The sequence below is a fragment of the Rhinolophus hipposideros genome (genome assembly GCF_964194185.1).
Source record: "Rhinolophus hipposideros genome assembly, chromosome: 24".
NCBI lineage: Eukaryota > Metazoa > Chordata > Mammalia > Chiroptera > Rhinolophidae > Rhinolophus > Rhinolophus hipposideros.
In genome coordinates, this window is record NC_138070.1 from 21896213 (window position 1) to 21924018 (window position 27806).

At 50.7% G+C, this 27806-nt stretch overlaps 1 protein-coding gene, 1 long non-coding RNA gene and 1 pseudogene across 11 annotated transcripts; 1 reads left to right on the top strand and 2 right to left on the bottom strand.

Annotated features, from left to right (window-relative positions):
- Nucleotides 1-922: 922 nt before the first annotated feature.
- On the bottom strand, nucleotides 923-21038 carry SLC2A11 (solute carrier family 2 member 11; the record flags this gene model as incomplete). 9 transcript variants are annotated; one of them, XM_081037856.1, is made up of 13 exons in its annotated part: nucleotides 925-1980; nucleotides 2198-2325; nucleotides 2559-2634; nucleotides 2712-2813; nucleotides 3164-3274; nucleotides 3394-3581; nucleotides 6330-6478; nucleotides 7028-7157; nucleotides 9197-9321; nucleotides 13703-13863; nucleotides 17320-17418; nucleotides 20300-20409; nucleotides 20822-20951. In XM_081037856.1, the coding sequence occupies 12 exons, from the start codon at nucleotides 20339-20341 to the stop codon at nucleotides 1780-1782; spliced, it is 1512 nt and encodes a 503-aa protein (XP_080893982.1). In that variant the 3' UTR covers nucleotides 925-1779. The 9 variants fall into 9 exon arrangements, with proteins under 9 accessions (XP_080893983.1, XP_080893985.1, XP_080893982.1 ...); XM_081037857.1 differs by lacking the exon at nucleotides 2712-2813 and having other exon boundaries at nucleotides 923-1980; nucleotides 20822-20945; XM_081037863.1 differs by lacking the exon at nucleotides 20300-20409 and having other exon boundaries at nucleotides 20822-21038.
- LOC308492675 (large ribosomal subunit protein eL6-like) lies at nucleotides 14656-15521 on the bottom strand (annotated as a pseudogene). Its single transcript has one exon. The product of its transcript is annotated as a large ribosomal subunit protein eL6-like (transcript).
- LOC308492676 lies at nucleotides 19874-21270 on the top strand. Its single transcript, XR_013992549.1, has 3 exons — nucleotides 19874-20204; nucleotides 20358-20863; nucleotides 20996-21270. It is a non-coding gene; the product is annotated as an uncharacterized lncRNA (long non-coding RNA).
- Nucleotides 21271-27806: the final 6536 nt, after the last annotated feature.

The window sequence follows — 27806 nt, forward strand, 5'->3', positions numbered from 1 at the left end:
TGCCAGAGCCCTGCCCCCTGCCTCCCTGTTCCCCTGAAGGCAGGGGCTCTGCATTGCTCTATGCCGCTTCCTAGCCAGCTCTGGGTCAGGATGTCTGCCCAGGTGGAGACCCAAAATAGGGCCAAGTGGGCAGGGAGCTTCTCTCTCACAGTGGCAGCACTGTTTCCCCGAGGGCCCAGACCAGCCAAACCGCGTCTTGAGATAACCAGGCTCTGCCGCTGGCATCCTCCTTCTAATTTCTCGACCACAGGCAGAGATCAGAGGATTTTTAGGGCAGTCAAACTACTCTGTATGACACTACAGTGATGCATTACATCATTATACACGTGTCCAAACCCATAGAACGAGAGTGAACTAAGAGTGAACCCTGATGTAACTTGTGGACTTTGAGTGATAATGATGTGTCACTGTAGGGTCATTGATTGCAACAAATGTCCCACTCTGGTGGGAGACATTGATAATGGGGGAGGCTGTACATGTGGGGGCAGGGGGGATATGGGAAACCTTGGTACCTTCCTTTCAATTTTGCTATGAACCTAAAACTGCTCTAATAAAGTGAAATCTTTTTAAAAAGTAAAAATAAATCATAGACAAAATATTTGAACAGATTTTTCACAAAAGAAGATAGATGAATAGCCATACTGAGCAGATGAAAAGATAAGTGAGTCATCAGGGAAATAACCACAATTAAACCACCATGAGACACCATTATGCGCTCACTAGGACTAAATTAAAAAGACTGACAGTACCAAGTGCTGATGAGGACTTAGAGCATCTGGAATTCTCAAATATTGCTAGCGGGAATGTCAAACAGTGCAATCACTATAGAAAACAGTTTCTTCTACCGCTAAACATACTTTCATTATTAAACTCAGCAATTCATGTAACCAGAAGAAATAAAAACATATGTCTACACCACAACCTGTGTAGCAATGTTCACAGCAGTTTTATTCATGATAGCTAAGAATGAGAAATAGCCCAAATGTCCAACAGGTAAATGGATGAACAAATTATGGTATATCTATACAATGAAATACTATTTGGCAACACAAAGCAATATATACCAATATATGTGCCAACTTACATGAATCTCAAAAAATGTGTCTGGAGCAAAGCCAGACACAAATGCATACATATAGTATGGAATTATGTCAAATTCTGAAGAAGGCAAATCTGACCTAAGTGACAGAAAGCAGGTTGGGGTTGCTTGGGGCTGGGGGTCGAGTGGGTTATTGATTGCCAAAGGGCATGAGGGAGATTTTGGGGTGATCTAAATGAATGTTCTACCTTGATTGTGGTGGTTTGGTGGTTTTATGAGTGGATAAATCTGTCAAAACTCATCAAATGTATACTTATTATGGATATATTTACTGTATGTAAGTTATACCTCAATAAAGTTGATCTTTAAAAAATCAGTTCCTCAGAAAATCCTTTTCTGATCATGCCCATCTCAAACTAGGTCAGCCCCTTCCCGCCCCCCCCCAATATACACTCTTCACAACCTATATTTTTCTTCCACTGCATTTCCCCAAGTTTGTAGCTATGTTTTTATTGGTTTCCTGTTAGTTGACTGCCCCTAGATGGGGAGAACCAAGAGGTCCCCTATCCCATCTGTCTGGCTCACCACGATTGCTAAGCACCTGGCACCATGCCTACATACAGTAGGTGCTCATTTAATAAGTACTTACTATTAAAGAAAAAAATGCAGGAGCTAGAGAATGGAGAGGAAGCAAAGAGAAGAGCAACAGCTGGATCTGGGCTCCAGCCACACCTGTGGAACTACAGCTCTGTGGACCTGATGACCTCTGGGCCCCTCCACGTGGGGCCCTGGCTCTGCCCGGGGAAATTGAGTCTGTGCAATTCCTCAGAGATCTCCAGGAAGGTCTTGCCTTTGGTCTCAGGGAGGAAGAAACCAGTGTAGAGGGCCCCACAGACACAGACGCCGAGGAAAAGCACATAGAGGAAGTGGGACAATCCCTCCTGAGGATGAAAGACACCCTGAGACCGTGTGTAGTCCCATTCAGCCCCCAGACATAAGGCCCCAGAACTGGTCATGATGAGGGACTTGTCCCTCTTTGCTTTGAGACGCCCCACCCCCTTCAGTCTCCGTCTCCTTGGATGGAGGCCTCCCACTGGACTTTTCATGCTGACAGGGACAAAACCTAAGGCAGCCCCCCCAGAGGGAGGGCAGGCCTACCATGAGGAAAGGGAACCCCAGCCCGACCAGGAAGAGCATGGTCCACATGATCGCCCCGCAGACCATGTAGGCAGCAGGCCGGGCCTTCTGGTCAAACAGCTCCATGGCCAGGATCCCTGTCACTCCGGCTGGAACGAGGGGCAGGGACAAGGGACTGCCAGCAAGGGCCCCCTGCCCTGCCCTTCCCCCACCTTGCCCCAGATGTGGGAGTGGGGGCCCCTTGGTGTTCTTCCAGAAGCCCTAGTACAGGTGGGGGTGGGGGCACGCAGGTGACATTGCATTCACATCTACCCATCCTTCCCGCAGATGTCCATGTTCCTTCAGCAAGTCCCAAAGCCCAGAGCCCCTTGGGGCCACTCACCAGGGCCCATGCCAAAGCTGAGGATGAAGGCAAAGATGCAGGACATAGCCAGGTAGGGCATCCAGGGGAAGGAGCTCTGCAGCAAAGGGGTGGAGTGAGGGGGAGATTAGCGAGCAGCCAGCCACCCACCCCTCACTCTGCCCAGCTACGTACCTGCAGGCACAGGGCCACTGTGAAGACACTCCCCCAGCAGGCCATCAGGCAATACCCCCCCATGAGCAGCACCCGCCGACCCACTCTCTCAATGACCATACACTGCAAGGGAAACGGGCCCTCAGTAAGTGGCCTGGGCACCTAGGCCATGGTCCCCTTGGTTTGGCGGTGGGCATTGGGGAGGGGCCTCATGAGAAAGCTGGTAGTGGGGCAGGGAACAGTTTATCGCTTCAGGAGATTAAAATAAGATATATGATTTTTCAGAGGTCACTCAACTTCAGCTTCCTCATCTCAAAATAGTGGTTGAGTGCCCAGCAAACAGTAGGTGCTTAATGAATGCTCACTACTTGCCGCATTTTAGCAGAGTGACCTGAAGTGGGAAATGGCTTAAGGCAGGGGGTGGCAGCACCCCACGCCTCCTGCTGGGCTGGGGGAGGAGCCGCCAGACTCACGCTGACGAATGCTGTGAGCAGCTCACAGCACCCAGTCCCGACGATGGCGTACTGGACCTTCTCCTGGGGAACTCCCGCCTCCCGGAACACGGAGGAGGCGTAGGCGTATATCTGGGAAGGTGGGCGCAGGGTCAGTTCTGGGGCACTGATTCCTGCAACCTCAGGTGGCTCCCAGGGGCCTGCAGCACACAGCCCCACAACCAGCGCGTGGGGCGGGGCGGGGCCCTTACCGAGTCATTCCCGCAGAGCTCCATGGCGCTGCCCAGCACCACGAGGCTGATCACCTGCCTCCGCAGGGCGCCATCCTGGAACAGCTCCCACGGGCGCCGCGCGCACCCGCCCTGGCAGGCGACGCGCTCCTCCTCCAGCTCGGCTAGTTCCACCATCACCTCTGTGGTGCCCCGCAGCCGCTGCAGGGCTGGGGCAGAAGAGGAGGTGCTGAACTCTCCTTCCCACAGCCCCTCTTTGGTTCCCCACAGTGAGCTTCCCACCCCAACTCTCTTGTCTTCTGGGCCTCCGTGGTCAGAAGGGGTGATCTTCCTGGCCCTGTCATTTCACAGCAGCATGGACCAGAAAGGGCTTTAGAAACTCGGGGTTCTGCGGACCATCAAACAGGACACAGCAAGTGTGGTAAATTGTCATCCTCCTCCCCAATTCTTCACCCAATTCATCCTCCTCCCCAATTCTTCACCTCCTCCCCAATTCTTCATCCTCCTCCCCAATTCTTCATCCATGCCCTTTGCTATGTGATTTCCAAGTTGCTTCCACTGAAGGGGCAAGTATACATCCCTTGGTGCTGAGCTCTCCCACGTGACTTGCTCTGACCAATAAGATGAGTCTGTAGGGAGGGCAGGCCACCCGTTCCAGCACAGACCTCATTTGTCCTTGCTCATTTATGTTTGCTCTTCTGCCATCATCATTAACACTTACTGGGCTAGCCCACTGGTCCCAGGAGGAGCAGAGATGGCCCAGCTGGTACCATCCTAGATCTGCCGATGCCCAACGGATTTGCATGAGTGACCAAGAGGAGCAGAGCCACCAGCCTACATCAGCCAACCCCAGAGAATTCACGGAGGCTTGAGCTAAGCAGTTGCTTCTTTTGTTGGCCATTGAGATGCTGTGATTGTTAGGCAGCAATAGAAAACTGATCAATAAACTGGTACCAAGAGTGGGTGCTCCTGTAACTGAGACCTATCATCCACGGCAGTTTTTCCAAACCCAGGCAGAGAGCAGCGAGGAGGCTGGAAAAACGCCAGGCCGTGTATGTGGGGCAGTAGCATGGAAGAAAGAAAACAGATCCAATGAACTTCTGGGCTTGGGCAGAGATCTCCGAGTGCTGAAACATGACCTGGCTGCTTTTAGCTGAGTATTCTGCTTACTATAAAAAGGACATGAAAAAGACCTTCAGAGGGAACACAATTTAATTAAATTTAACTTACTCCAAACTTGCTAGGTTAGTTTAATAAAAAAAAACAAAAACAAACCTGTTTCTCATCGTTAGCCTCTCCAGATAGCAGAAGTTAAGTTACATCTGAGAACAAAGATTAAATCCAGAGCCTACCAGGGAACCATAGATTCAGGGTAAATAAATCAGCGTGTGGCTTAAGGTAGTGCCTCATAGACCCTCATGGCTGGAAAAACAGGCATTATGAGAACTTAAGGGTGTTGGTCCACAGCACCCTGACATGCCCCCAAATCCCAGTAATTAGGTCTCAGAAGAGAAGCATATCTCAAAAAGAACTGTGGATGTGGCTTTTTGCCATATAAACCACATACATAGAAAATTCACATTTTTGAGAAAACTGTATTGACAAAAGTTCTCCCAGCCTGGATGAAAGGGGACAATTTGAAAGGTAAAGACTTCTGTGCCCCAAATTTCCATAGGTACATTTCCAATACGCAATTCAGAAGATGTCAAGGAAGCCAATGGAAAAGGAAGGACATCTCAGAGGGCAGAAGCAAGAACCTGGGGAGCCCCCCCCTTCCCAGGGAGCCAAGGAATGTTCCAGGGCTTCATCAAGGAACATTCCCCACCCCCAAGGCAGGGGAATCTGGCAGTGTTTTCCCAGGGGTATTTCAGCATTGCTATAGACCAGTGACTGCTTTCTGCTCCTTTGCTTCCTCTTCTTTGAAATGAGGGTAAGTTTTGATTACGCTGTCCTACTTTCACCATTGAGTATGGGAAGGGCAGAAGACTTGTTTTTAGCTCCCAGGTGTCCAGATCAAAAGCAGGCACATATAGACTTGACGTGATATTAAGATCCTGGACTTCAAGCCTGGTGCCATGATTGGATGAAACTTTGGGGGAGGGGGGTCCCAAATGGCACTGAGCATGATTTACACAGCCAGGGGAGGAACATGAATAATAATTGTGGTCATGATGGCACTCTGAGAAGAGTACATTAGTGGGTCCTGTCTTCACCCTCCCTAAATCTACGCCCCTTGCCATGTGAGAGGATATGCCATTGATTTTCCCATCCTGTAACTTTGGGTCCAGTAACATGATTCTCTTGGGTCAGTGGGATATTAAGGGACATGAGGGACCAGAGCTTTGGAACGTTTTTATATAATTGGATTTGCTTTCTTGTGCCTCTGTCATCACTGTAATAAGAACATTCCTGGGCTGGTTTCCTGGTACCAAGAGTGAGAGCAGAGGCATGTGCAGCAAAGCTCAACTGCTCCAGCTCAGACCAGCCTGGACTGGCCATCCCCCAGCTGACCCTGACACCATGAATCAGCCCAGCTAAAACCAGCAGTCACGCCGCCAGCCCACCGAGTAAATGAGTAGAAGATGCAGTAAATGATTGCTATTTTAAGCCAGACATCTTGGGATTGTTCCTTGGGTATCATTACTGTGGTCATAGCTAATGGATAAGCACCCAGTTGGCACTGGCCTGTGAGCTCTTCTTACACAGTGTTTCATCCTGCATGTGCGTGGGGGGCTCTTTCTCTGTACCACCCTGGGGGTTCCTGGATGGCAGGGACTAGGTCTTCCCCATCCCACTGCCCTGGCGCTCAGGACAGCACCTTGAAGGGATCTATGGATGGCACAAAGAGAGGGAGAACTTTTCCAATAAATGAAACCCGAGAAATGAGAACCCACATGCTCTGGGCAGATGTGCCCTTTGATCAAAGGTGGTCTGGGGACCTGAGGTCAGAGACTCACCTGCCAGGCAGGTCGCACTGTCTCCACGGTCAATGAGGAGGTAGCGTGGGCTCTCAGGGAGCAGGGGCAGGGAAGCGAGCTGGAGTACTCCGGGCACCAGGCAGCTGGCCAGAAGCAGAGGCCAGGCCTGTGGGCCACCCAGGAGCTCCCTGGGGAGGCAGAGGAGAGAATGGGCCAGAAGTCTCCTTGTCTGCCCCCTATCCTCCTGGCCCCCACACCCCTGCCTCTTATCCCCTACCCATAACACCTGCCTTTTGCCTGACAGCTCTCCTGAGGGCAGAGGGTCTGGACACCAAGATCCGTCCACCCAGGTAGGGACCCAAGCTAGGGCAGAGCTGTAGCCCCAAATCATCCCTAGCAACTCCTCTTCCCAGGGTTCCAGGCTTTGCCTTCACCTCTCCTTTCTGGGTGACCAGGACATGCTCCCTTGTAAAAGCCCAGACTTCCACCCTCTTTGCTGTGAAGACCTGCTTTCTGCTCCCTGTTTTGGAGAGGATGGAAAAGTATAATTCACACTGAAGTGTGGCTGACTGATACCAGTTTTGTGTATTGACAGGATGGAAGTGGACAGGTTTCAATGCCTTAATATAAATAAGTAATGCCTCAATCTACTTGGTGGGTAGGGGAGAAATGTAAGCAAAAAAGTTTTTACTGGTACCCCTCAAGTCACTCAGTGCACATGGGCGGGAGATAATTACCTGAGTCCGACCACCTGACCCATCACAATGCCCAGGGCAGTGAAGATGGCTGAGGTCATGGCCACAGCCCCTCGGAGCTCCTTGGGTGCGCTCTCCCCCAGGTACATGGGCTGGATGTTCATGCTGACACCTGGGTGTGTGCACAGCACAAACAGTCAGCCCTCAGGCTAGACCCCCTGCCATGCCCAGGCCTGCCACCCCTGCCTCCTTGGCACCACATCTAATGGATCCCAGCACTCAGTGCTGCTCCCTCACACCATATGCTTGGAGGGGTCCCTGCTATAGGGCCAGCAGGACTCCAGCTCCACCCCAGGACTTTTGAGACAGAAGTCTTTCTCAGATTAGCTCCTATCCTGTTCCTTCACCACAGTTCCACCATGGTCATCAAATCTTTCTAGACCTTGTCACTGGGACGAGTGTGAAGGGCTCTGAGGAAATGAGTGGGCAGTGAGAGAAGGGCAAGATGGCATCTGGATGCCCACCAGCTGTCCCAGCTCTCACATCAATGCTTTCATTGACCACTACTGCTATAGGTTCTCCCTTCATCCCAACTTCCCCAGGGAGGCACCTGGTACCCAGGCAGCCAGTGGGAAAACAGAACTGGACAGCATCCCCACTGCCCACCCCAGATGGTGACAGCTGGCAAAAGCTAGGTGGCCACAGTATTTGGGCGTCATCTACCTGGGAATACCACAGGGAGTGCTACTCCACCCCCTACCTGACCTAGGATCAGGAAACAGCTCTCATCGAAGTCCTGCCTCTCTAAGCACTGGGTGAAGGAAGGTGGGAAGAAGGTGGGTGCACTGATTGCCAAAAAGTCTCAGAGGTACCCCTGCTCTTCCTACCGTGTTTCCCCGAAAATAAGACCTAGCCGGACCTTCAGCTCTACTGCGTCTTTTGGAGCAAAAATTAATATAAGACCCGGTCTTATTTTAATATAATATAAAACCAGGTCTTTAATATAATGTAATATAATATAATATAATATAATATAATATAATATAATATAATATAATATATATAATAAATATAATATAATATAATAATATAATATAATGTATGATATGATATTATATGATATGATATGATATGATATGATATGATATGATATGATATGATACCGGGTCTTATATTAATTTTTGCTCCAAAAGACACATTAGAGCTGATGGTCCGGCTAGGTCTTATTTTCGGGGAAACACGTATAAACATGTAGGGAAGCATTCTTTCTGTGCTGGGTCCTCGGGGCACAAAGACAAAGTCTGACCTGATTCTTTTCCCTGGAGTGTGAGCTGTTCTTCGTGACTCACTTCTTATAAGTAGACTGGCAAGCGATGGTGCATGACTTCTGAGATTAGGACATAAAAAGCATGGGACTTCCTCCTTGTGCACACACACCTGTGCTCTTTCTCTCTCTCTAATCACTTACTCTGAAGGAAACCAGCCGGCATGTCGAGAAAGAGACCCACAGGCTGAGGAACTGAGGCCTCCTGCTAACAGCACAGGAGGGCGCCATCTTGGAAGCAGTTCCTCCAGCCTCTGCCTGACAGTTGGATCACAGCCGTATGAGAGACCCCCAGCCAGAACTACCCAGCTAAGACACTGTCAGGTCCTGACCCACCTATACTGTGAAATAATAAATGTTGGTGGTTTTAAGCTACGAAGTTTTTGCATACTTTGTTTCACAGGAATAGATAATTAATATAGACATCAACGCCTAGCTGTATAAACAATAGGGAGTCGAGAGGAAGTTTGTTGATGTGAGCCCCTTAAAAGCTCAGATAGAGTTGCTCAAAATTCTGCTCTCTCACACGACAAGCCCCAGAAGCTGAGGAGTCTCTAAGGCTATTCTGACTCTGTAGGGAACATCAGAGAACTCATCCTAGATGCCTTTACACCTTGGCTGCCAGGAAGTTCATGGCTTAGAGTGTTGCTCAAACACTAGACCTCTGTTGTGGTTGTGCAGGTTTGGGGATGTTTGTCCTCACATCCCTGTACAACTATTGCATTTTTCTGCATCCACTTTAAATGTCTCGTTATATGAGTCTTTTAAGATAAACCATATTTAATCATTTCCCAGAAAGAAAAAAAGTAGGCATGAGTAAAAAGTAAATCGATAAAGAGAATGAATGAAGGGACTAAGCGAATGAGTGAGACATCCTGCCCCCGTACCCGCACTGATGCCCATGAGCAGCCGTCCCAGCATGATCATCTCGAAGGAGCCTGCTCTGCGGCTGAAGCCAAACAGGATTGCTGCGGCCACCACAAAGATGTTGTTCACCAGGAGGGACTTCTTCCTTGGGGGAAGTAAAACAAGCAAGAGGGCTCAGTTCAGTAAGAGGGACTATCCCTGGGGACACCTCTTTGCAACTCCAGCCAGCCCTGATCAGCCGTGTGTGCGTGAACTGTATCAAGGATTCTAAGCTACATGAATGGCCATGACCACTAGCCATTGTACATGGGTTCACTCAAGGTATGCCCTGAGGGACATACTCCCACGCCCCTCTCCCAACATACCCCAAGTCACTCTCATTTCTGCCTGTAATGAGAGTTACAAGTCAGCTTGAAATGACAGAACTTATATTTTATGGCTTTATCCCTGAAGATTAAGCACTACTCTCATCAAACGCTTATAAAATGAAGGGCCTAAAACCTGATGTCTCAGATACAATAAAACCCGAGGGAGGAAGAACAGGGACTTTCCAAGTGAGGGAAGGGATGCATGGAAATCCAAGTACAGTCCCCTCACATTTTCCTCCATGTATTACAGTCACTTCTCAGAACCTTCAGGATGGCTGGATGACCCCTCCTAGTTCAGTGGGACAGACTGCAAACCAAGAAGGGGGCAATGGAAATGTCAGCTGTTCCACCATAATGAGCATTGGCTCTGGGCTCCGGATATTGAGTTCAGAAGTGCTGTCATGCAGGTCACTCAGGTGAGCCCTCTGTAGACCACACAGCTCACTGCACTGACAGGGAAACGGAAGCCCAGAGGAGGCCATTGCTCTGCCCAAAGTCAACAGCACATTAGTGGTAGAATATGAACCAAAGTTTAGATCTCCTGTGTCTAGAGAACAGAGAATGGCAGTAGATTATAACAAACTGGATCTAACAGTAACTCCACTTGTAACTAATATACCACATATGGCTTCCTCATTGGTATAAATTAATCAAGTACTTTGATCGTGGCTATTTACCTGGTGAATGCATTTTGCTACATGTCAATACACAGACACCAGAAACACTTAGCTCTCACCTGGCAGGGACAGTATTACACCTTTACCAACCTACCTAGAGGATATAGCAGCTCTCCAGCTCTGGGTCACAATCTATTCCACAGGGCATCCTGCTGGCCCCACTACTTTGATAACATGATATTGGAAGAATATGGAGAAGAGGAAGAAGCAAACACACTAGATATCTTGATAAGGTACAACAATGACGAAGAATGGAAGTTTAAAAATGAGGAAGCTGCCACATTAACGAAGTTCCTGAGGTCTAATGGACTAAGATATGTCCGCATATTTCCTCCAAAGTGCATGACAAATTGCTGCCCTTCCTCTAAGAAGGATGGCATGTCTCAGAGGGCTTCTTTTCATTTTGGAAGCTACATGTACCACATTGGGTGTCACAATTGGACACGTTTTCAGGGTAATTTGAAAACCTGGCAGCTTTGAGTGGAGCTAAGCAAGGGGAGTATTCTTTAGTGGGTCCAATCCAGATGCAGAGTTCTGCCACTCAACTCTTTGGACCCAGGAGATCCTGTGGTGCTTAAAGTATCTGTGGCAGTTGCCTAAAAGGAGAATCATAAGCAAGACCGAGGATTTGGGAGAAAAGCTACTCTACTTCAGAAAGTGACTATCCTTTTAATCAGAAATAGCTCCTGGCTAGACCTTAGGGGGTATTAATACCAGACTGGGACACCTGATAGCCATGTGCCCATCCTGAGCTGGGTGCCATATGGCACTCCTATACTAAGGCTGAGTATGTCTATGGCACTCCATCACTAAACAGAAGTGGTACACACAAAACTTACCCCAGGTGGGTGCCAAAGATTCTCACAAGCAGGTGACATCAGCAGGCCTACTCAACCATACTGCCACCCTTATCCCAAGATACACCCAAGGCCTCTTGTCTTTAGTTTAAAATAAAACATAACAAAGCTTGACCCTGATTTGCAGATGGTTGCGTGCATATGTTGGTTCTGCCAGAAAGGTAGAGTTATGGCATTAAAGCCAACTCAAAAGTAGCCCTCAACATTAGAAGAGTTAAATTCTTCCTGTAGACAGAATCTTGAGCATGGAAATTTGGTTGGAAAGTCAAAGTCTTAGATGGAGCAGAAGTTGAAGACTAGTTTCAAGGAGGTGTAGGGAACAGTAAACATGGATCTCGCAGAATTGGCCCAGACCCTGCATGTATACATGTCCACTCACCAGAAGCCCCCGCCACTGTAGAAGCAGCTTTTCATAATCAGGGGGACAGTACAGCCCCCTGTGATGCATTCAGCTACCTTCCTCAGCCAGCCCAGTGCTGGCTCACTCAGCTTATAACAAAGCAGGTAGGGTTGCAAGGATAGAAAACGCACATGGAACCAAGGACAGGGGCTTCCTGTCACCAAGCTGACTAAACACCTTGTCACACTACACAGCCAACCCTGACTCCCAGAAATGGCAACACATGTCAGGGCTCCAGTCGGCTATAAGGTAGAAGATGAACTCCACTAGATACCTGCTTTGGGGATGGGACAGTAATTGGTTATCATTGGAATAGGCATATGTGCTGAATTTGAATCTTCAGTTCCTTCCCTTCATGCTTCGCCAGGTGTCATTAGATATTTAGGAACAGCTATTATTACCTCCTTCTTCTTTGCAGCAAGAGCCTCAGTTAGTTTGGGAACGTTCAGCTATGAACCCAATAATATAACCCAGTATTGGTGATTCCATTCTCAGTGCTGGGCAATGAGACATGGTACTTATTGTAAAGCCTTTTTCTTTCTGATATAACGCATAGGCCAGGAAGAAATCCTCTTTCTGTTGGATGATGTTGCATCTAAGTGAGACACTGCTATAGCTTTCTAGCTACAAGCCTGAGGACACACCGGCCGACACACAGTGGAACTGGCAGCCAAGGGAATCTCAGAGGAACAGATCTTGGGTGCTGACGTAGCCTGGAAGTCACCCACCTACAGACTTTTTGTGTGAGATAAAGGATCTCCTATTGTTTTGACCACCTGAGTCCTGGTTTTCTGTTATCTGCAGTTGAAGACATCCTAACAGATACACCTATTAAATACACAACATGACACCCATGCAATTTTTGCATCCAACAAAGGAAGTTGCATCAGTGAAAGATGAAGGTGGGTGCCCATGGAACTCATTACGGCATTCGGAATCTCATCATCCAGAAGCAGATGACCTCAGAGTGTAATCATCTGCTGAAGATCCCGCCCCATCAGGCCCACCAAGCCCACTCAAGAATGAAAATTTGGGTCACCCCAAAGAGCAAAGAGCTTCAACCTTGTGGAACTGCTGGCCCAAAGCAAGAATGGAAAACTGGAGGATGGAAGTAACCAATGCAGGCGACAGCCCGTGACCCGATCCAAAATCAATGAGTAGAACCTCTACTTGTGTTTCCAGGCTTTCTGTGTCATATACTTTAAAATAAATTCACCCACTACTTTTCTTTTCTTTCATTAGTTTTCCCCTACTCTTTCTTCTTCTTTCCTCCCCCTATGGAGTGTCTTGATGACAGCTGAATTTACCATTAAGTGTGTAGATTGCTGAATACCAAGAGGTTAACTGCAGAGCTGTCAGAATGAGCATCACATGGAAATCCTGCACTCAACAAGAATACCCCCTTTATATCAGGCGTGGTGGCTGTGACAAGATAATGCTCTGAGTAGTCTCACTCAGAGAGGCGAATACATATGCTGGTATATATGATGGGATGTCTGAGTAATGCTAGGAGGGGCACGTTTGGAGCTGGCTATACGGAAGAAAGGTGTCTATGTATGCTGGGTGGCCAGCAAAGTGGTGGACTGTGCTAGCCATTTATTATTTTTTTTGCCTGCCATTGTTTCTCTCCCCTCCTTCACAGGTGACACAAGGTGGGTCAACAACAACCCATTTCCTGGATTCTGAATCTTGAATGAAGACATTGGAGATAGAATGTGGATGGAACTGATGCGTGAAGTCATGTTCCCCAGGAGGAAAGTTCCAAGGTCTGGCTATTGAGTTCCTCAGCACCACCTTGGGTTCTGCCCTTCTCAAGGCCTGGCTTTTCAGCACTTCCTTTCATTTTGTGAGCTGCTCCAGCATCTTTCCAGTTCTTACAATTTTCGATTAAGTCAAAGTCTGTCTTGTTTACAACCCAAGAACTGTACCAATTAGATGTAAAGAGGGGAAATGAGACCCAGAGAGAAAAACATTTGTTTATAGTCAAACAACACGACATGGAACTGAAAACTAGAGTCCTCCTTCATAGCACAGGACTCTCCCCTCCACCAAATCCACTTGGAACCCTGACTCTCATGATGAAACTACAGGCAGAGCAGGAGGCTGGGTGAGGAGCTGACCTGGGCTGGGGCCTACCAGGCATCTTCCTTCTCCCATATTCTTCAGCCTATAGACTGGGGTGCCTCTCTTGAAGGGCATTCAGGGGTACACAGGAAGCACTTACCTTCCCAGCTTGATGGCAAAGGGCCCTGCAAGCAGCGCTCCAAAGAGGCCCCCCAGGGGGTACAGAGACACGATAAGGGACCACACGAGCAGAACCAGGTGGTCAGGCAGTGGCCAGCCAGTACGTGCCCACCACGTCTCATTGGTGAATTCCTGAATGTGCTGCAGACAGAAATGCCAGTCAGCCTCCACAGGAGAGGCCTGTTCCCCCACAGGGTTCTGGTCTCCTGAGTAATACTATCCCCCTGCCGTGGGCAGCACAAACTTGCCTGAGCACCTACCACGTACTGGTCTCTTTCACCCACAGTGTCTCCTAGAGTCCAGTGGTAGACAGTGACCCCTCTGTGTCACTATCACCCTGCCCGGAAAGCCACCTGCATGGCCCACATCAGTGGGCTCCCTTGCTGATTGGCTTTGTTAGAAATGACCATTGGTGAGCAGGGCATCAGAAGAGGGAGGAGAGGACATCAGAGGGAAGCACGAAGGATATTTGTTCCCAGGGCTCCCTTCCTGGAGGTCACCTGAAGCTGGCTGCAACACTCAACCAAATGTCACTATTGCTCTCCAGGGGGCCTATGCCACATGGCCAGCCACTTGTCCCTTCGGGGGTAGGGCTGGTAATGACTCATTGTTTAGATTGGGTATTGGGCCCAAAGAGGTGAAATGAGTTGCCCACTGCCTCAGCCACAGGTCAGGGCTGCTGCCAGGTAGTTCAGACACTCTGGATCCCCAGGCCCCAGAGCTGCCACTCAGGAAAGTTACCTGAGGCCAGGTGGTTAGGAATGACTGCTCATAGGAAAGAAAGACCCAGACACCCACCCTCCTTTGGTTAGAAATGAAATGTCAGTGTCTGGCTGTTCTCAGGACTCTTTACCGGATGCGAGGGAGGACGTTAGGAGGGCATTGGGGTTAATTTTTTTTTTTTGGCATTTAATTAGGTTCTTCTTAATTAATTTAGAACACCAGTTTGTGAGGATAAACCCCATTTGTGAGCGCAAACACAGAGCAGAGGTAGCCCTGGAGCTGAGGAACAGCTTTGATTTTTGGCAGAATTTGCGAGTCCACGGCTTTCTGATCAATTTTGCGCTGCTCTGTAATTTCATATTTCTCTTTCTCTGTGTTGAAGATCTCCCCCTCCTGGTGCCTGGGCTGACGCAGCTTCTTCTTTTTGAAGTAAGCGTCAGTGAGATGTTTGGGGATTTTCACATCACTGATATCAATTTTGGTGGAGGTGGCGATGACAAATTTCTGGTGTGTTCTACGCAGAGGAACTCGATTGAAGGACAGAGGTCCAGTCACAAGTAGCAAGCCACTGCTCAGCTGCTTCAGGAAAACCACCCTCTTGCCTCTATGGCGCCCAGTGAGGATGATCAGAATGGTCCCGGGAGTGATGCTGGCCCGCAGTTTTCTCACGTGCTGACTGAAGGGTTTCTTGCCATGGCTCAACAGCTTTCGAGGCACATCTTCAGTAGGATAGTATCTAGGCATTTTGCGAAGTTTAACCACTCGGGTGCCACCATTCTTGTCGCCACCAACTGGTTTTGTGACAGTAGCAAGAACCTTCTCCTTCTTTTTCTTTTCAATCCTGGATTTAGCTGCTGAGTACTTCCTCTTGTACATGGCCTTTCGGAATACATAGCTGATCGGGAATACCTGCTGATTCCTCTCACCAGGACAGGGTTTCGGCTGCAGTGCGGCTTCCCCTTCTTAGGTGTTTTGGCCTTGAGGTTAGCCTTCTTAACCTTGCCACCAGCATCGGCCTTCTTGGTTTCAGGTTTCTTCTTCTTAGTGTCCGGCTTCCCAGCTTTTTCACCTGCCATCTTGCAAGTTGGGAAAGAGAACTAAGGCCCCGGCTTCCGGTCTATATCTGGGGTTAATTTTTGGGCCAGCTCTCTCCTGCCCAGGCCACCTCAGGGTAATTAAATGGCTGCCAGCCTGGTGCCTGCTAGGTCCCTCTTGCAGAAAGACATGTCCAGAGGAGCTGACCTTGGCCAGAACTCCTCAAGAGTGACCAGAGGGGTAGGGGAGTCTCTGAGACCAAGACCCATTTTGGGGGGTTAGTAATGGCCCGCAGGAGATAAGACCTGAGAGTTCCCTGTGGTGGATGATCCCTCTCCAGCCATTAAGTTTGCACTGAAGTGGGCACTCACATCCTAGTTGAATGAACAAATAAATATGCAAATGCAGCTAGCTTAGACCTCCATTTCTAAACCCTTCATTTCATCCTTTCTTCAAGGAGCAGGGCTGCTATAATTGTTTCTGCCCAGAATGTGCTCCCACCCAAGGCTTCTGCTATCCATTAACACACCTTCCTTTGGAGAAGTTCTCTCCTATTGTCAATTATAACGGTGATCACCTGACCAAGACCTGGCCAATAGGAGTGCTCTAATCTCCTGACCATATGATTAGTCTAGGGGTGGGCATGTGACTCTTCCTAGGCCTTTCTAAGGTAGCTACCAGAGGGGAGAACTTTTGATTGGGGATTCCCAGCTGGCAGGAAGTGGCAGCTGCTCTCTTGTCACTGGATGGAGGATGAGGCCAGGCTGTGACAGGAGAGCCCCAGTTCCATCCTGGGACTTGGTTCCTGCAGCTCATCCCCCAATACTGTGCACAACCCCACATCCTTCCCAGCTACGGGACAAGACACTTGCCCTTCTTACTTAAGCTAAGTTAGAGGTGGCTTCTATCTTAGAGGGGGCTCAAAGATTCATTTTTTCCATAGGCCCACACTGAACATTGACAGGGGCCAGGCCAGCGTCCGTTGCTAGGGATTCACAGGTGGCTCAACACTGACAGCAAACCACCAGGAAGACGAGATGGACCGAAAACAACCAATACACAATCCAAGTGGTGACAGCCCACACCAAGGGCTGGGGACGGAGGGGTGACTTTCAGCTGGGGGGTGTTGAAGGAAGTCTTCAGGAAGGTGATGGCATTTGGGTGGTTCTTAAGGAGATTCTGCAGGTGGGGTGATAGGGCTTCCAGTGGAAAGAGGGTTTGAGGAAGGGTTGGGTGCATTCAGGGAACTGCACAAGCTGCTTTGGTAGTGCGGTTGGGGGTATGAAGGTGGGAGACAGGCTGACCCCAGGAGGTCTTGGACTTCAGGTGGATGCGACTGTCCTTATTCCTGTAGCTAGTGGGAAGCCACAGAATGTTTCTGGGGAGGGAAGTGGCTTGATCAAACTTGAGAGGATCTATCAATCGACGGGGAAAGGCTAACGGCAGGGAGGCCAGTGAGGAGGCTGGGCCAACAATAGACAGGAGAGATGAGGCCTGACCTGCTGTCATGGCAGACACACAGGGAGAAATGGCTGCATGATAGAGGCAGTTAGGGAGAATTTGATGTCTGAGAGAGAGAGGGCAGAGTCAAGGTTCATCCCAGTCACTGGGTGGAGGGTGGAGTCACCTGCTGACATCGAGGACTCAGGAGGAGTGCAGGTTCAGGACAGGAGGCAGAGCTGCATTGGAACCCACACGATCTGTAGGACATCCCCATCAAGGTGGACACGTGGGAGAATTCCACCAAGTGGATGCTGGCCTGAAGCCCCACAGCAGGCAGCTGTCAGTCCTCACCCAGCATCCACTCAGCTGGTGACAGTGGGGACAGAGGGTACCTACCAAGGTCGGGGCGTTGATGATGGAGAGGTTGTAGCCAAATTGAAAAGTCCCACCAATGCCAGCTGCACAGACGGTCAGGAACAGGACCCTGCCCTGAATCTAAGGAGAGAAGGGAGCATACAGAGTGATTGATAACTGCCTCCACCTGCCTCCCAGGACCAGAACCTACCAATCATAGCACTGCCATCTGTTTGAACCAGGCAATGAGAGGAAACTGCAGCACAGAGGAGAGGAGTTACCTAGGTCACATGGCTAGCAGGTAGCAGAGGAACCCCAGCCTTCTGCTCTGAGTCTGGGACACTGCTGTTTCCCCACCCTGGCCCCCGCCAGTATTTTCCTGAGATGGACAGCAGTTCCTGGCCCTCCTTGCCAGGCTGTTCCTGGACAGGCCTGCTGTATTTCAGGAAGACAATGCCCTGAGCTGTGGACCCAGTAGAGTAGAGCTCTGTCCCGGGTAGGACAGGAGCCCCCAAGCCCCAAAGACTCCCCCAGTGAATCATTCTCCAACAGAGTGGCTGGGCCTCCGTCTCTGACCTCCCAGCCTGTTCTGCAGTGAGGCTAACAGAAGGGACCACATGGGCCTGCATATATGGGGTCTTGGTGGGCATATGGAGTAGCAGAGAGCGGCAGCAGCTGGGGACAGTGCCTGGGTCCCAATGCCAGCTCTGCATTTACTCCCATGTCCTCTCTGAGTCGCTTCCTCACCTGGACCTGGAGATACTAGTGCCTGCTTCCAGGGAGGGGAATGTCCAAGGTACACATGCAGCATGCATACTCGGTACAGTAAAGTGTGCATGTGCACATTTCATCCTAGTGCAACACACTTAGAGATGAAGGGAGAACTCCCCAAGGGACCCAACCATGAGGACTCAATGCCCTGATGCCCGGCCCCATTTAGTTGGTATTTTTTTAGGAATTAAATCTTGTTTATATGTTTCCTTTTATAATGTTTAATTATAAAATAACATGCTCATTAAAATTTTTGAAAATTTGGTATATGATGGAAGATCTTCACTTCCCCAAAGGCACAACTGTGAAGTGCTTCTCTCAGATATTTTCCTATGCATTCACAAAGTAGCCAACTATATAAAAACCAAATAGTTGATCTTTTCCCAGTAAATCATACTGCCTTCCTTGTTCTGGCAAATGGGCCTGCTAATTTAAAGTGCTGAGAGTCAAATGTAGGATCTTTTTGATACTTAAATACAGGTTTCATGTCAGAAGGGTATTTGGCTAAAGATTTTCTGAAGAATTTCCAGAACCTGAGGACTCTTTGTTCATTCTTCAAATACCAAGTGCCTGTCCCAGCTAAGAACTGTGCTGGGAACAGAGACAGCCAGGAAAAAGACAGAAGTGCATTCACCATTTGGTGAGCTACTGTGCTAGGGGCGGGAAGGAGGAGGAAGAGGCTCCAGAGGGCAGAATTCTGCCAAAGGTCTTGCCACAGGTCTGGAGATAGGTCCGTGACAGGCACGCTGTCTGCCCACAATTCCCATGAGGTCTGCATAACTTCCTCCTAGGCCGGAAGCCATAGGAGGAAGCCAGGTGAGAACTCGGGGTTTGGTTTCACTGGAGTCACATCAAAGATCCATGCGGGCTGCATGGAGGTGAGAGTTCCAATAAGGTAGCACACCTGCAGCAAGCAGCAAGAGACACAGTGCCTGAATACGAGCCCATGTGGCAGGGAATGCCGGCACGTCTCCAAGGCAGCAGGAAATTATTGAATTCACAGAGATCCTGCGTGGAGATTGCCTAGTCCCATAACTGGTCATGGAAAGCATTCAAACACCAGCTATGGTGGTGATTATTAATTCCGTGAACAAATACTTCTTGCCTCCCTACTACGAGCAATAAGCCTGCTGTTCTAAGTTCAGGGGAAATAGCAGTGAATGAGACAAAACCCATGACCTCAAAGAGCTTTCCTTCTGGTGGGAGAAGACAGGCAATAACAAAATGAAAAAGGAAAATATATGTCAACTAGTGTGACAGTCAGAAAACAGGGAAGGTTGAGAGGGGCTCTTTGGAGAGGACGGTCAGGGATATGCCCTGAGGTGACATCTGCACAAAGACTTGAAGGAGATGAGGGAAAGCGCCATGCAGATAACTAACGGAAATCAGTGATGGTTGTGGGGGGGAACCCAGAGATGTGGTGGGAAGTGTGGGCTTCCCACACTGCCTCGATGAAGCAGGACATCAGGACAGAGCTTAGGAGCTTGGAGGAGGAGATGAAGGTTAGGGAGAGATGAAGGTGGGAAATAGTCACCGGAGGGTTGAGGCAGCCAGGATCGAGGTTTCTGGCCTGAAGGAGGACCGGAGGACCACTCAGGCATCTTCAGGGATGCTAGGCTGGAAAGCTGCCTGTGACTCCATGCAACCCTGCACTGGCCCCCAGGCCATCCCTGTACGTGAACACTTGCCTGTGCTCTGCTGGGCCCAGCACCTAACTCCACTGTACAAACAAGCACCAGATATTTTTATATTATCTGATTCCTTCGGTAAGCCTTCCAGGAGTGCTGAGCCTGTGCAGTTCACGCCGGGCCGCAATCCCTCATCTGAGACACCAAGGCCAGGCGGGTTTCAGACCTTTCCAGATCGCAGGAGCCCATCGACCACGTATACATTTCTCCAGCATTCTGGGGAAGAGGGGTCCGCACTGTCCGGCTTTGCCCCACCGATACAGCGACGGGCGGTCGCCGTGCAGGTTCAGGGAAGTGCATGCGCTCTGAGAGGAGGATGTTCGGTCTTTTCAATAAGACGCCAGAAAAGCACAACTGAGCACAGAGGGGGGAGGCGCACGCGTAGTGGGCCTCTGAGCAGCGCAAACTACTCTAGAGGCCGAAACGGACGCACAAGTATAGCGGGTATTGACACGGTCTGAGCAGAAGGTTCGTGCAAGGCGTACCCGGGGCCACCGCGCGGCCAAGGCCCACGCGCAGGCGCACACAGTGTTAAGCGGGTGGGGGTGCCGCGAACAGGTCACCTGGGTGCGAGGCTGTAAGGGCGGCTCCTGTTCATCCTCCATTCCTCTCTTTCCGCAGCTGAGGCGAAAAAGCCGCTCACTCCTTGCTCGGCCGAGCCTGCGGCTCAGCTCTGCAGACCGGAAGGAAGCTCTAATCTGAGGTCACCCGGGCCAACACCACGCATTCGCCCCCGCGGGTCGCAGCTCAGGGCTCTGGTCACCGCACTCCAGACCCACCTGAAATTCCGGCCCTGGCCCCTCGTACCCTCCCCTTCTGCCGCCTCCGGAGTGGATCTCTGCGGGTCCCTACCTCGGTCTCCCTCAAACCTCCTTCGCCGCCCCTTCCAGCCCCTCCGCCCCTTTTACCCCCATTGGACGCGTCTACCTGCCACCAGGGCCTGGGCGGTCTGTCCCCGGGCACTCTCCGAGGGCCGAGCCCTTGATTCTGCACAGACATCCCCACCCTTCCCCAGTTCAGGTGGGTGTCCCCACCTTTTCCTCAGAGGAGGGGCAGAATTAGGACGGGCCGCAATGCAGACCCACCAGTCTCCGGAGCCTTCTCATCGGTCCGTTGTGGCAGAGCAGGTAAATTTGAATGCGGAGAACTGGTCTCCGGTCGCCGCCATGCGATGCATTGCGTGAGGCTGGCTGGGTCTTGGGTCCTGACGCGCTCGGAGGTGAGGAGCCACAGGACTGGATTAATCTTTTATTTCGCAGGACTTCACAGACCCTGCAGGGAAGCCAGGAGTTGGATAAGGGCGAGACTGAAACCAGACTTGCCAAAAATGCTGTTTGTGGTCATAAAAACTGAGACCTGAAAATGACCTTAGCAAGTCATCTGAGCAACGTCTGTAATACGCATACACTAGAGTGGATACTACAATAGTCTATTGCTCATGATTCGTTTTTGTTTGATTTTTGCTTTGAACTTCTAAAAATTTCTAAAAACAGTTTCAAGGAAAAATACAATAAATAGAATATTAGCAGTTGCTAAATGCATGCTTTTCTTGCACTTGTTGAGATTTTCATGTGGGTTTCTACTTTACTCTGTTTATGAGTTCAATTATATCCATAGAGTTTCCATTGGTAAACCATGCTTGGATTCTTGGGGTACACACAACTTGCTCATAATGTTGTAATTGTTGCTATTAACACATTATTGGTTTCACTTGCTAATATTTACAATTGGCTAATACATGGTGGTGGGACAATTTATTATCTATATGGGGAAAAATGAAAATGGATCTCTACCTCACCTCATACATAAAAATCATTCCAGGTACGTACAAACCTATTCCAAAAAGTAAACTTTAAATATTTTAGAAGAAAATAAAGAGTACTTTTATAATCTCAAGATAAATAAGGATAAACCACACAGGTTTCTTATGAGGCTTTATCATTAAAATTTAAAATATGTCGCTAGCTACAAGCTATCAACTAGGAGGTGTCCACAAGCATATGACCAAAAAATATTAGCATTCAGAATATATAAAGAATTCCTACATATTAATAAAGAAAAGAAAGTGGGCAAAGGCTATGAACTGAGAATTTACAGAAGAGGAAACTAACGTGGCCAAACAAACAAAATTAATGAAAAGATGCTCACCTGTATTAATAATCAGGAAATGCAAATTGAATCCACAGCAGTGTATTGTTTCACACTCAACAGGCTGGCAAGTTAATTCTGGCAACACCAAAGGTGTTAAGCATCAGTTGCACTGCTCACATATGTTTGATGAAAATTGAAATTGGTGCAGTGACTCTGGAGAACAATTTGGGCATATCTAGTAAGTTGAAGTTGCAAATACTTCACAAGCCAGCAATTCCCACAGTTCCCCTCCTGGGTTTGCTTAGAGAAATTCTTAATCCCATGTTCAAGAATATACAAAACCACACCGTATGTCTTACGTTGGGTAGGAATATATCCATATGTAGTAAACCCTTGAGTGTGTGCGTGGGATGATAAACACGAAATGCAGAACTGGGTTTAACATGCTGAGTCCAGGAACCTGACAGAATGTACCCTGCCCAGGACCACAGCTATGATCGTACCCGTTGCCCCCATTGAGTCTCCCTGAAATGCCACCTGGACACCACTGGGTCTGCCCCCCCACCTCCACCCCCCATCCCCCATCCCCCCACCGCCGTGCGTAAATTCCCCAATCATTTACTTTTATTCTTAAGCCAGAAAGCTTGAGGTTTCTCCTTGGCAAACATTAACCGGGAGTTTAAACTTGGGTATGTGAAAGTCATGGTTGTATTTGTGGGAGCAGTGCTGGTTACTAACCCTCTCAGTCTACACATGGATGGCTTCAGCGTCCTTTCCAAAGGAATCCCTGAGACTCCATATGTAAGCATGTGCCCGGGTCACCCCGCCAGCAACAACCCTGCTGGAAGCGGAGCTGGTCTCTATCAGATCTCCAAGTGCAGCCCACAGACCCTGTGGGATGGAGGCCTATGTCTGCCTAGCCCCAACAGAGTCACCAGAACCACACGTGAGCTGAAGTATTGAAAGAACACTCCCTGACTCCCAGCCCTGGGCTTCCCTCCTTTGATTCTCATCTAGTCTCCGTTTGGTGGATGAGAAGGCAGAGGTGGCCGGCTAGGGACGAGGGGCGACCTGCTCACAGCGACCAGCTGCTCAGGGACTGCAGTGTCTGTGGCCAGTCCTGGGTGGTAACATCCCTCCCTTGCTGTGGGAGCCCATGCCCCCTTGCTCCTTCCTACACACTAGGGCCTCTCACTCTGCAGATGGGGAAACTGAGGTCCAGAGCAGCGGGGAGCTGCCCCTGGCACTCAGCAGGAAGCAGGGAAGAGCGCGGCTCACCCTAAGAAATAACATAGCAAAGCGGCTGGCGCTGACCCCCGAGCCGTCTCTCCGACCCGGGCCTGTCCCAGAAAATGCTTCTGCCGTTACTCGGGCCAGGGGACCCGGGCAGGCGCGAGGAGGGTCCCGGGGACTCGGCCTCCAGATCCTCAGGGGTCCCAGTCAGCCCGCGGGGGGCGCCCAGGCACTGCCACAGCGGCTTTCCCGGAATTAGCCCGACGCCGCCGTAATCGGCTCCGATCGCGAGAGGGCGACATAGCCCGGGCTATGAAGGATTCTGCACCTCCGAGCGCTGCCGCTCGGGAAGGCTCCGCTGTGGCCTGTGGCAGGGGAACAAAGAGGCCCGCGCCAGTGCTGCCCCAGGTGCAGTGGCACTTCATGGGAGGGCTGCCCCCACAGACTCTGAACACCCGAGTCCTGACCCGTGTCCCTGGGCCCAGGTGCCCCTGCTCCACTCGCCCGGGGTGATTTCACTTCCTCTGTCTAGCGCAGCCGGCCTGTTAGGGGCCAGGTGGGCGGGCTTGGGCAGGAGCTTGGAGGCCTGGCGCCCAGACCCACCATGCCTCTGCCACACTGCGTGCCTCCCAGTCTTCTCCATGAGGGGTAGGACAGGGGTCTGGGTAGGTGCCTTCCCCTGGAGCCAAGGCGCAGGCAGGACCCCAAGGACCCTGGCCTCTCCTCCAGCCTCAGCCCAGCAGCGGGTCCATCCATCACTGGGATGAGTGGTGTGTGGGCCCCTACGGCACATTGAGGTACCTAGCCCCCGACAACAAGCTAAGCCACTCTGGGCCCGCCTCTCTGCCCCTCAGTTTCCTCATCAGTTCTTTTATCAGTTTCCTCAGTTCTTTTATCAGCTGTGGTTTGGAGCAAGCACTGCAGACTGGGAGCAGCCAGCTGCTCCATATGTGAGGCAAGGCTGCTCAAAGGCCCCTCCTCCTTACAGCCTTGTTCCTCCCATTTAGACTAGCATCTCTGCTCCACACCAGGATCTTTATGAAGGGGCATCTGAGTGGTTGGAGGTCAGGAGGACTACCCACCTTAAGCACCAGGCTGCCAGGGTGGTCAGTGAACCATCACCAAGCACAGCAGGCTGGCCATATGCCAAAGAGGCTCCTGCAGTTCTACCAGTTATGTCCTCTCTCCAAGCCTCCATTTGCTCACCTGTAAAATGGGGACATCATAACAGCTGACCTGTCCCTATGCAGGTGCTGTGCCCTCAGGCCCCTGTGTGTGTCTGTTGACACTCCCTGCACTGGACACTCTGAGGGGAGACGCCGGTCCTCTCGTGATTCCCAGACAGACCCTGCCCTTGGGTGGATGAACATGGGGGCTGCAGCCTAGCTGGATATCCCCAGACAAGGGTACAGAGGTAAGGCCCTGGGGCAGCTCCTGCAGGCTCCACTCGAAATCCTACTTTGCCCCCCATCCTCAGAGCTGGCATTCATTCTAGTTCTGGGTCAAATTTCTAACTTAATGATTCAAAAGAAAGAAAAAACTCCCAACCTACAACCAGCTGAGGCGGCCCCTCCTGACTGCCCTTTGATATTTGAGGACGGAACAATGGGGCTGATTGCGGATAGGAGACTTGAAGCCATCTTAATTAGAAGGAAAGAATGTCCACATGATTGGCTGTTCTAAAAATACAGCTGTACCCACATCTGGAGGGGAAGGGTGGGAGGTGTGGGGAGGTGACTGTTAGGCCAGAGTCTGAAGCCCTCATGCCTGCATTCCATGGTGGGAGGAGGCCCCTCTCAGCAGGGCCCATAGAAGGGGAGAGGGGAAGACAAGCGTCCAGTCCCCTTTGGCTGGGCCACCTGGTGCAGCTTTGGGATGGAGTTGAACAGGCAGCTGATCCATTTCTGGGTCCATCCTCACTCCTTCCCCAAGCCCTCCCCACACCCTAGCCTCAGTTTCCTCAGTTGTACAGAGGGGACACACAAGGGTCTGGTTAATGCATGCTGGTTCTTTTATCAATCCTTGCCTGACCTGGGCACAGCGGGCATCCAGCCACAGGCTTCTGACCAGGGAGGGAATTTTTTCTGGATTTTATGATTTGGGGTCGTATTTATCAGCTTTTATGAACTTGTTTGTTTTGTTCGTATTATCATTCATTTTTGTACCTAATCTTGCATTTATAATTTTGCATTTGTTTTCTTAAAGACGCTCCCAATACCTCACCAAAGTGAAGGGCATATGAGGACTTGGAAAATGTCTTGAACGAAACGTGGAGGCAGGAATTCTGGTGGTATCACCAGGGGAGGACAAGAACGCTTGGATTATTGTCCTAGTCCACTCGTATGAGCTTCCTGTCACAGTGGCTGGGCAAGCACCTGGCGTGGGCAGCACCTGCCCGGATGTGTGTGAACAGGGCCTGGGGTGCTTGGCAGGGATGTCGCTGGTGTATGCCAGGTGGGAGGTGAGTGAACCCTGGGCCTTTCCCAGCCTCTCCATCCACCTTCCCAGAGCTCTGAGTCACTCGTCCTGGGCAGGGACTCCCAGAGTGGTGAGCCCTGTCATTCCAGGTCCCTGCCAGGCCACAAAACAAAACTGTCTGATAATCTGGCCAGCAGGTGATGAAGAGGAAGACTACAGGACAATGTGGCCTCAGGTTTTACACATGCACCCCAGGGCCACACAGCCCAGAGCCCAGTTGCAGCCTCCCAGGTGTGCAGTCTTTTCATTGTGTCTCGCAGTTCTACTGTCTCTGTGAACTCTCATTCTGGCCCTGCCCTTTGGCTGAGTCTGCCAAGCAGATAAGCTGCTTCTCCTAAAACACAGCCTGCAGTGCTGAGCCCAAAAATAGTTGTGGTGGGGACGGGGGGAGGCTTGTCAGACACTCTGGGGCTCTGGGGGGTAGGCCAAGGTGGCCTTGACATTCCAAGGTGGCTCTGACATTCCAGCAGAGGCCACAGCAGGAAGAGGGAATTAGGGGCAGTTGCTGAGGGTCATGAGAGCCAGGCCTAGGCTCAGGCTGGACTGGCAGCTGGGACTAGGAAGGAACCATCTCGTTCAGCCATCGAAGGTAAGAGACACTGAAACTGCGGCCTGGGCAGGGAGCCACATGTCCAAGCTATAAAACAGAGAAGCATCAAAGGAGCAGAGTCTCATGTCAGAGATACTCCAGGAGCCCAGAGGTGGCAGAGAAGTTTTGCCTCCAAACCACAGCTGGAGAATGGTCAGGCTGCTCAGTGCTGCCTTGTTGGTGACACCCTCCATGGGCTCAGGAGGTTGATGCCCCTGACTCCCTGTGAATCTCCTCTGTGCCCCAACAGTAGGATGGAAGCAGCTCACCACCTCCCCCTTCCATCACCCATAATGGGGGCAAAGCCAGGACAGGCACTCTTGTGTCTTGGTACCTCTTTGGCTGTGTGTCCTCAAGTATTACTTAACCTCTCTGAGCCATCATTTGTAATAGTGACCTACTTTGTAAGGTGGTGGTGAAGTTTAAGAGGTTAGTAAAACTAACCTTTAGTGGTGCAGAGTCTGCTGAGAGGTCACTGAGCAACTTTCATCACCATAGGGACTGGCTCCAACCTGGGCTCTGAGCAGCCCTACTCCACAGTGGTCCTTCCTCACCCATGAAACGAGTTCATTCCTGCCTCTGCACCTATGCTGAAGCCTTTCTCCCTGCCTAGCATGCTCTCTCCTCTTTCCATTCCACTACAGTCTTTGTCAAGAGCCATCCTGCCTCGCAGCCCCTCAGAGGACCTGTGGCTCTTTGTCCTTGGGCCGCTTACCAGTCAAGCTCCCCTCTCTGCTTAGAGTGAGTCCGAGTCTCCCTAGCCAGAGGGAGAACTCCTGTGGGATGGGGGCCCCACTGCCTCCTTCCCATGCCCTTCAGGCTTCCATGGATGTTCTTGACCACAGGCACGTGAGAACTCGGGATTAGGAAGCAGGCAAAGACACAGGCTGGGAGAGAGAGTCCTTCCTTCGGCATTCACTCATTCACACCAGGGACTGGCCTTGGACAGGGAGGCCAGCTATGACTGTCTCAGAAATCTCAGACGTCCCACCATAGACAGCCTTGGAGCTGGAGGAAACTCTACAGATGGACTCTTCCAACCAGTCCATTTCACAGATAGGGACACTGAGGCCAGGGAGGAGTGGGGCAGGGAGTGGCCAGGCCCCATTGCCAGCCTAAGGCTGCAGATCCAGCCCTGGAGTCCAGGTCTGAGGCCTGTCCTTGCTCGGCACTGCAGCAAACACCAGGGATAGAGAGAGCATGTTGTACAGCTGCTGTGGGAGTGACCAGAGCCACAGAGGGCAAGGAGCTGGGAGGACTAGGCTGGGGTAGCCAGGGAGGGCTTCCCGGGGTGGTCATGTCCTCATAGCACCCCAAACTCAGCCTGTCCCAAGCAAATAGGTGGTCTGCCTCCCAAATCTGGCCATTTCCCATGTCTCAGCCCTCTGCCAAGTGTTCACTAAGGTCTGTGGCTTCCATCTTGACCCATTCACTCCCTGTCACATGCCTGCCACTGCAGGTCACTGCCATCCTCCTCCACTCTGACCATTGCTTAGACTCTTGTCCCTTTCTTCTTCCAAAGAGCTGCCACCTAATCCTATCCTCACCACCATCCTGTGGCTTCCTGCTGCCCTTGGGACACAGACCACAGCCCACGTGGCCCTGATTGGGCTGGCCCCAGCCCTCTCCAGCCTCACATCCCATGCAGCAACTCCTCCTTGGCCCTGCCTTCCCTCTCT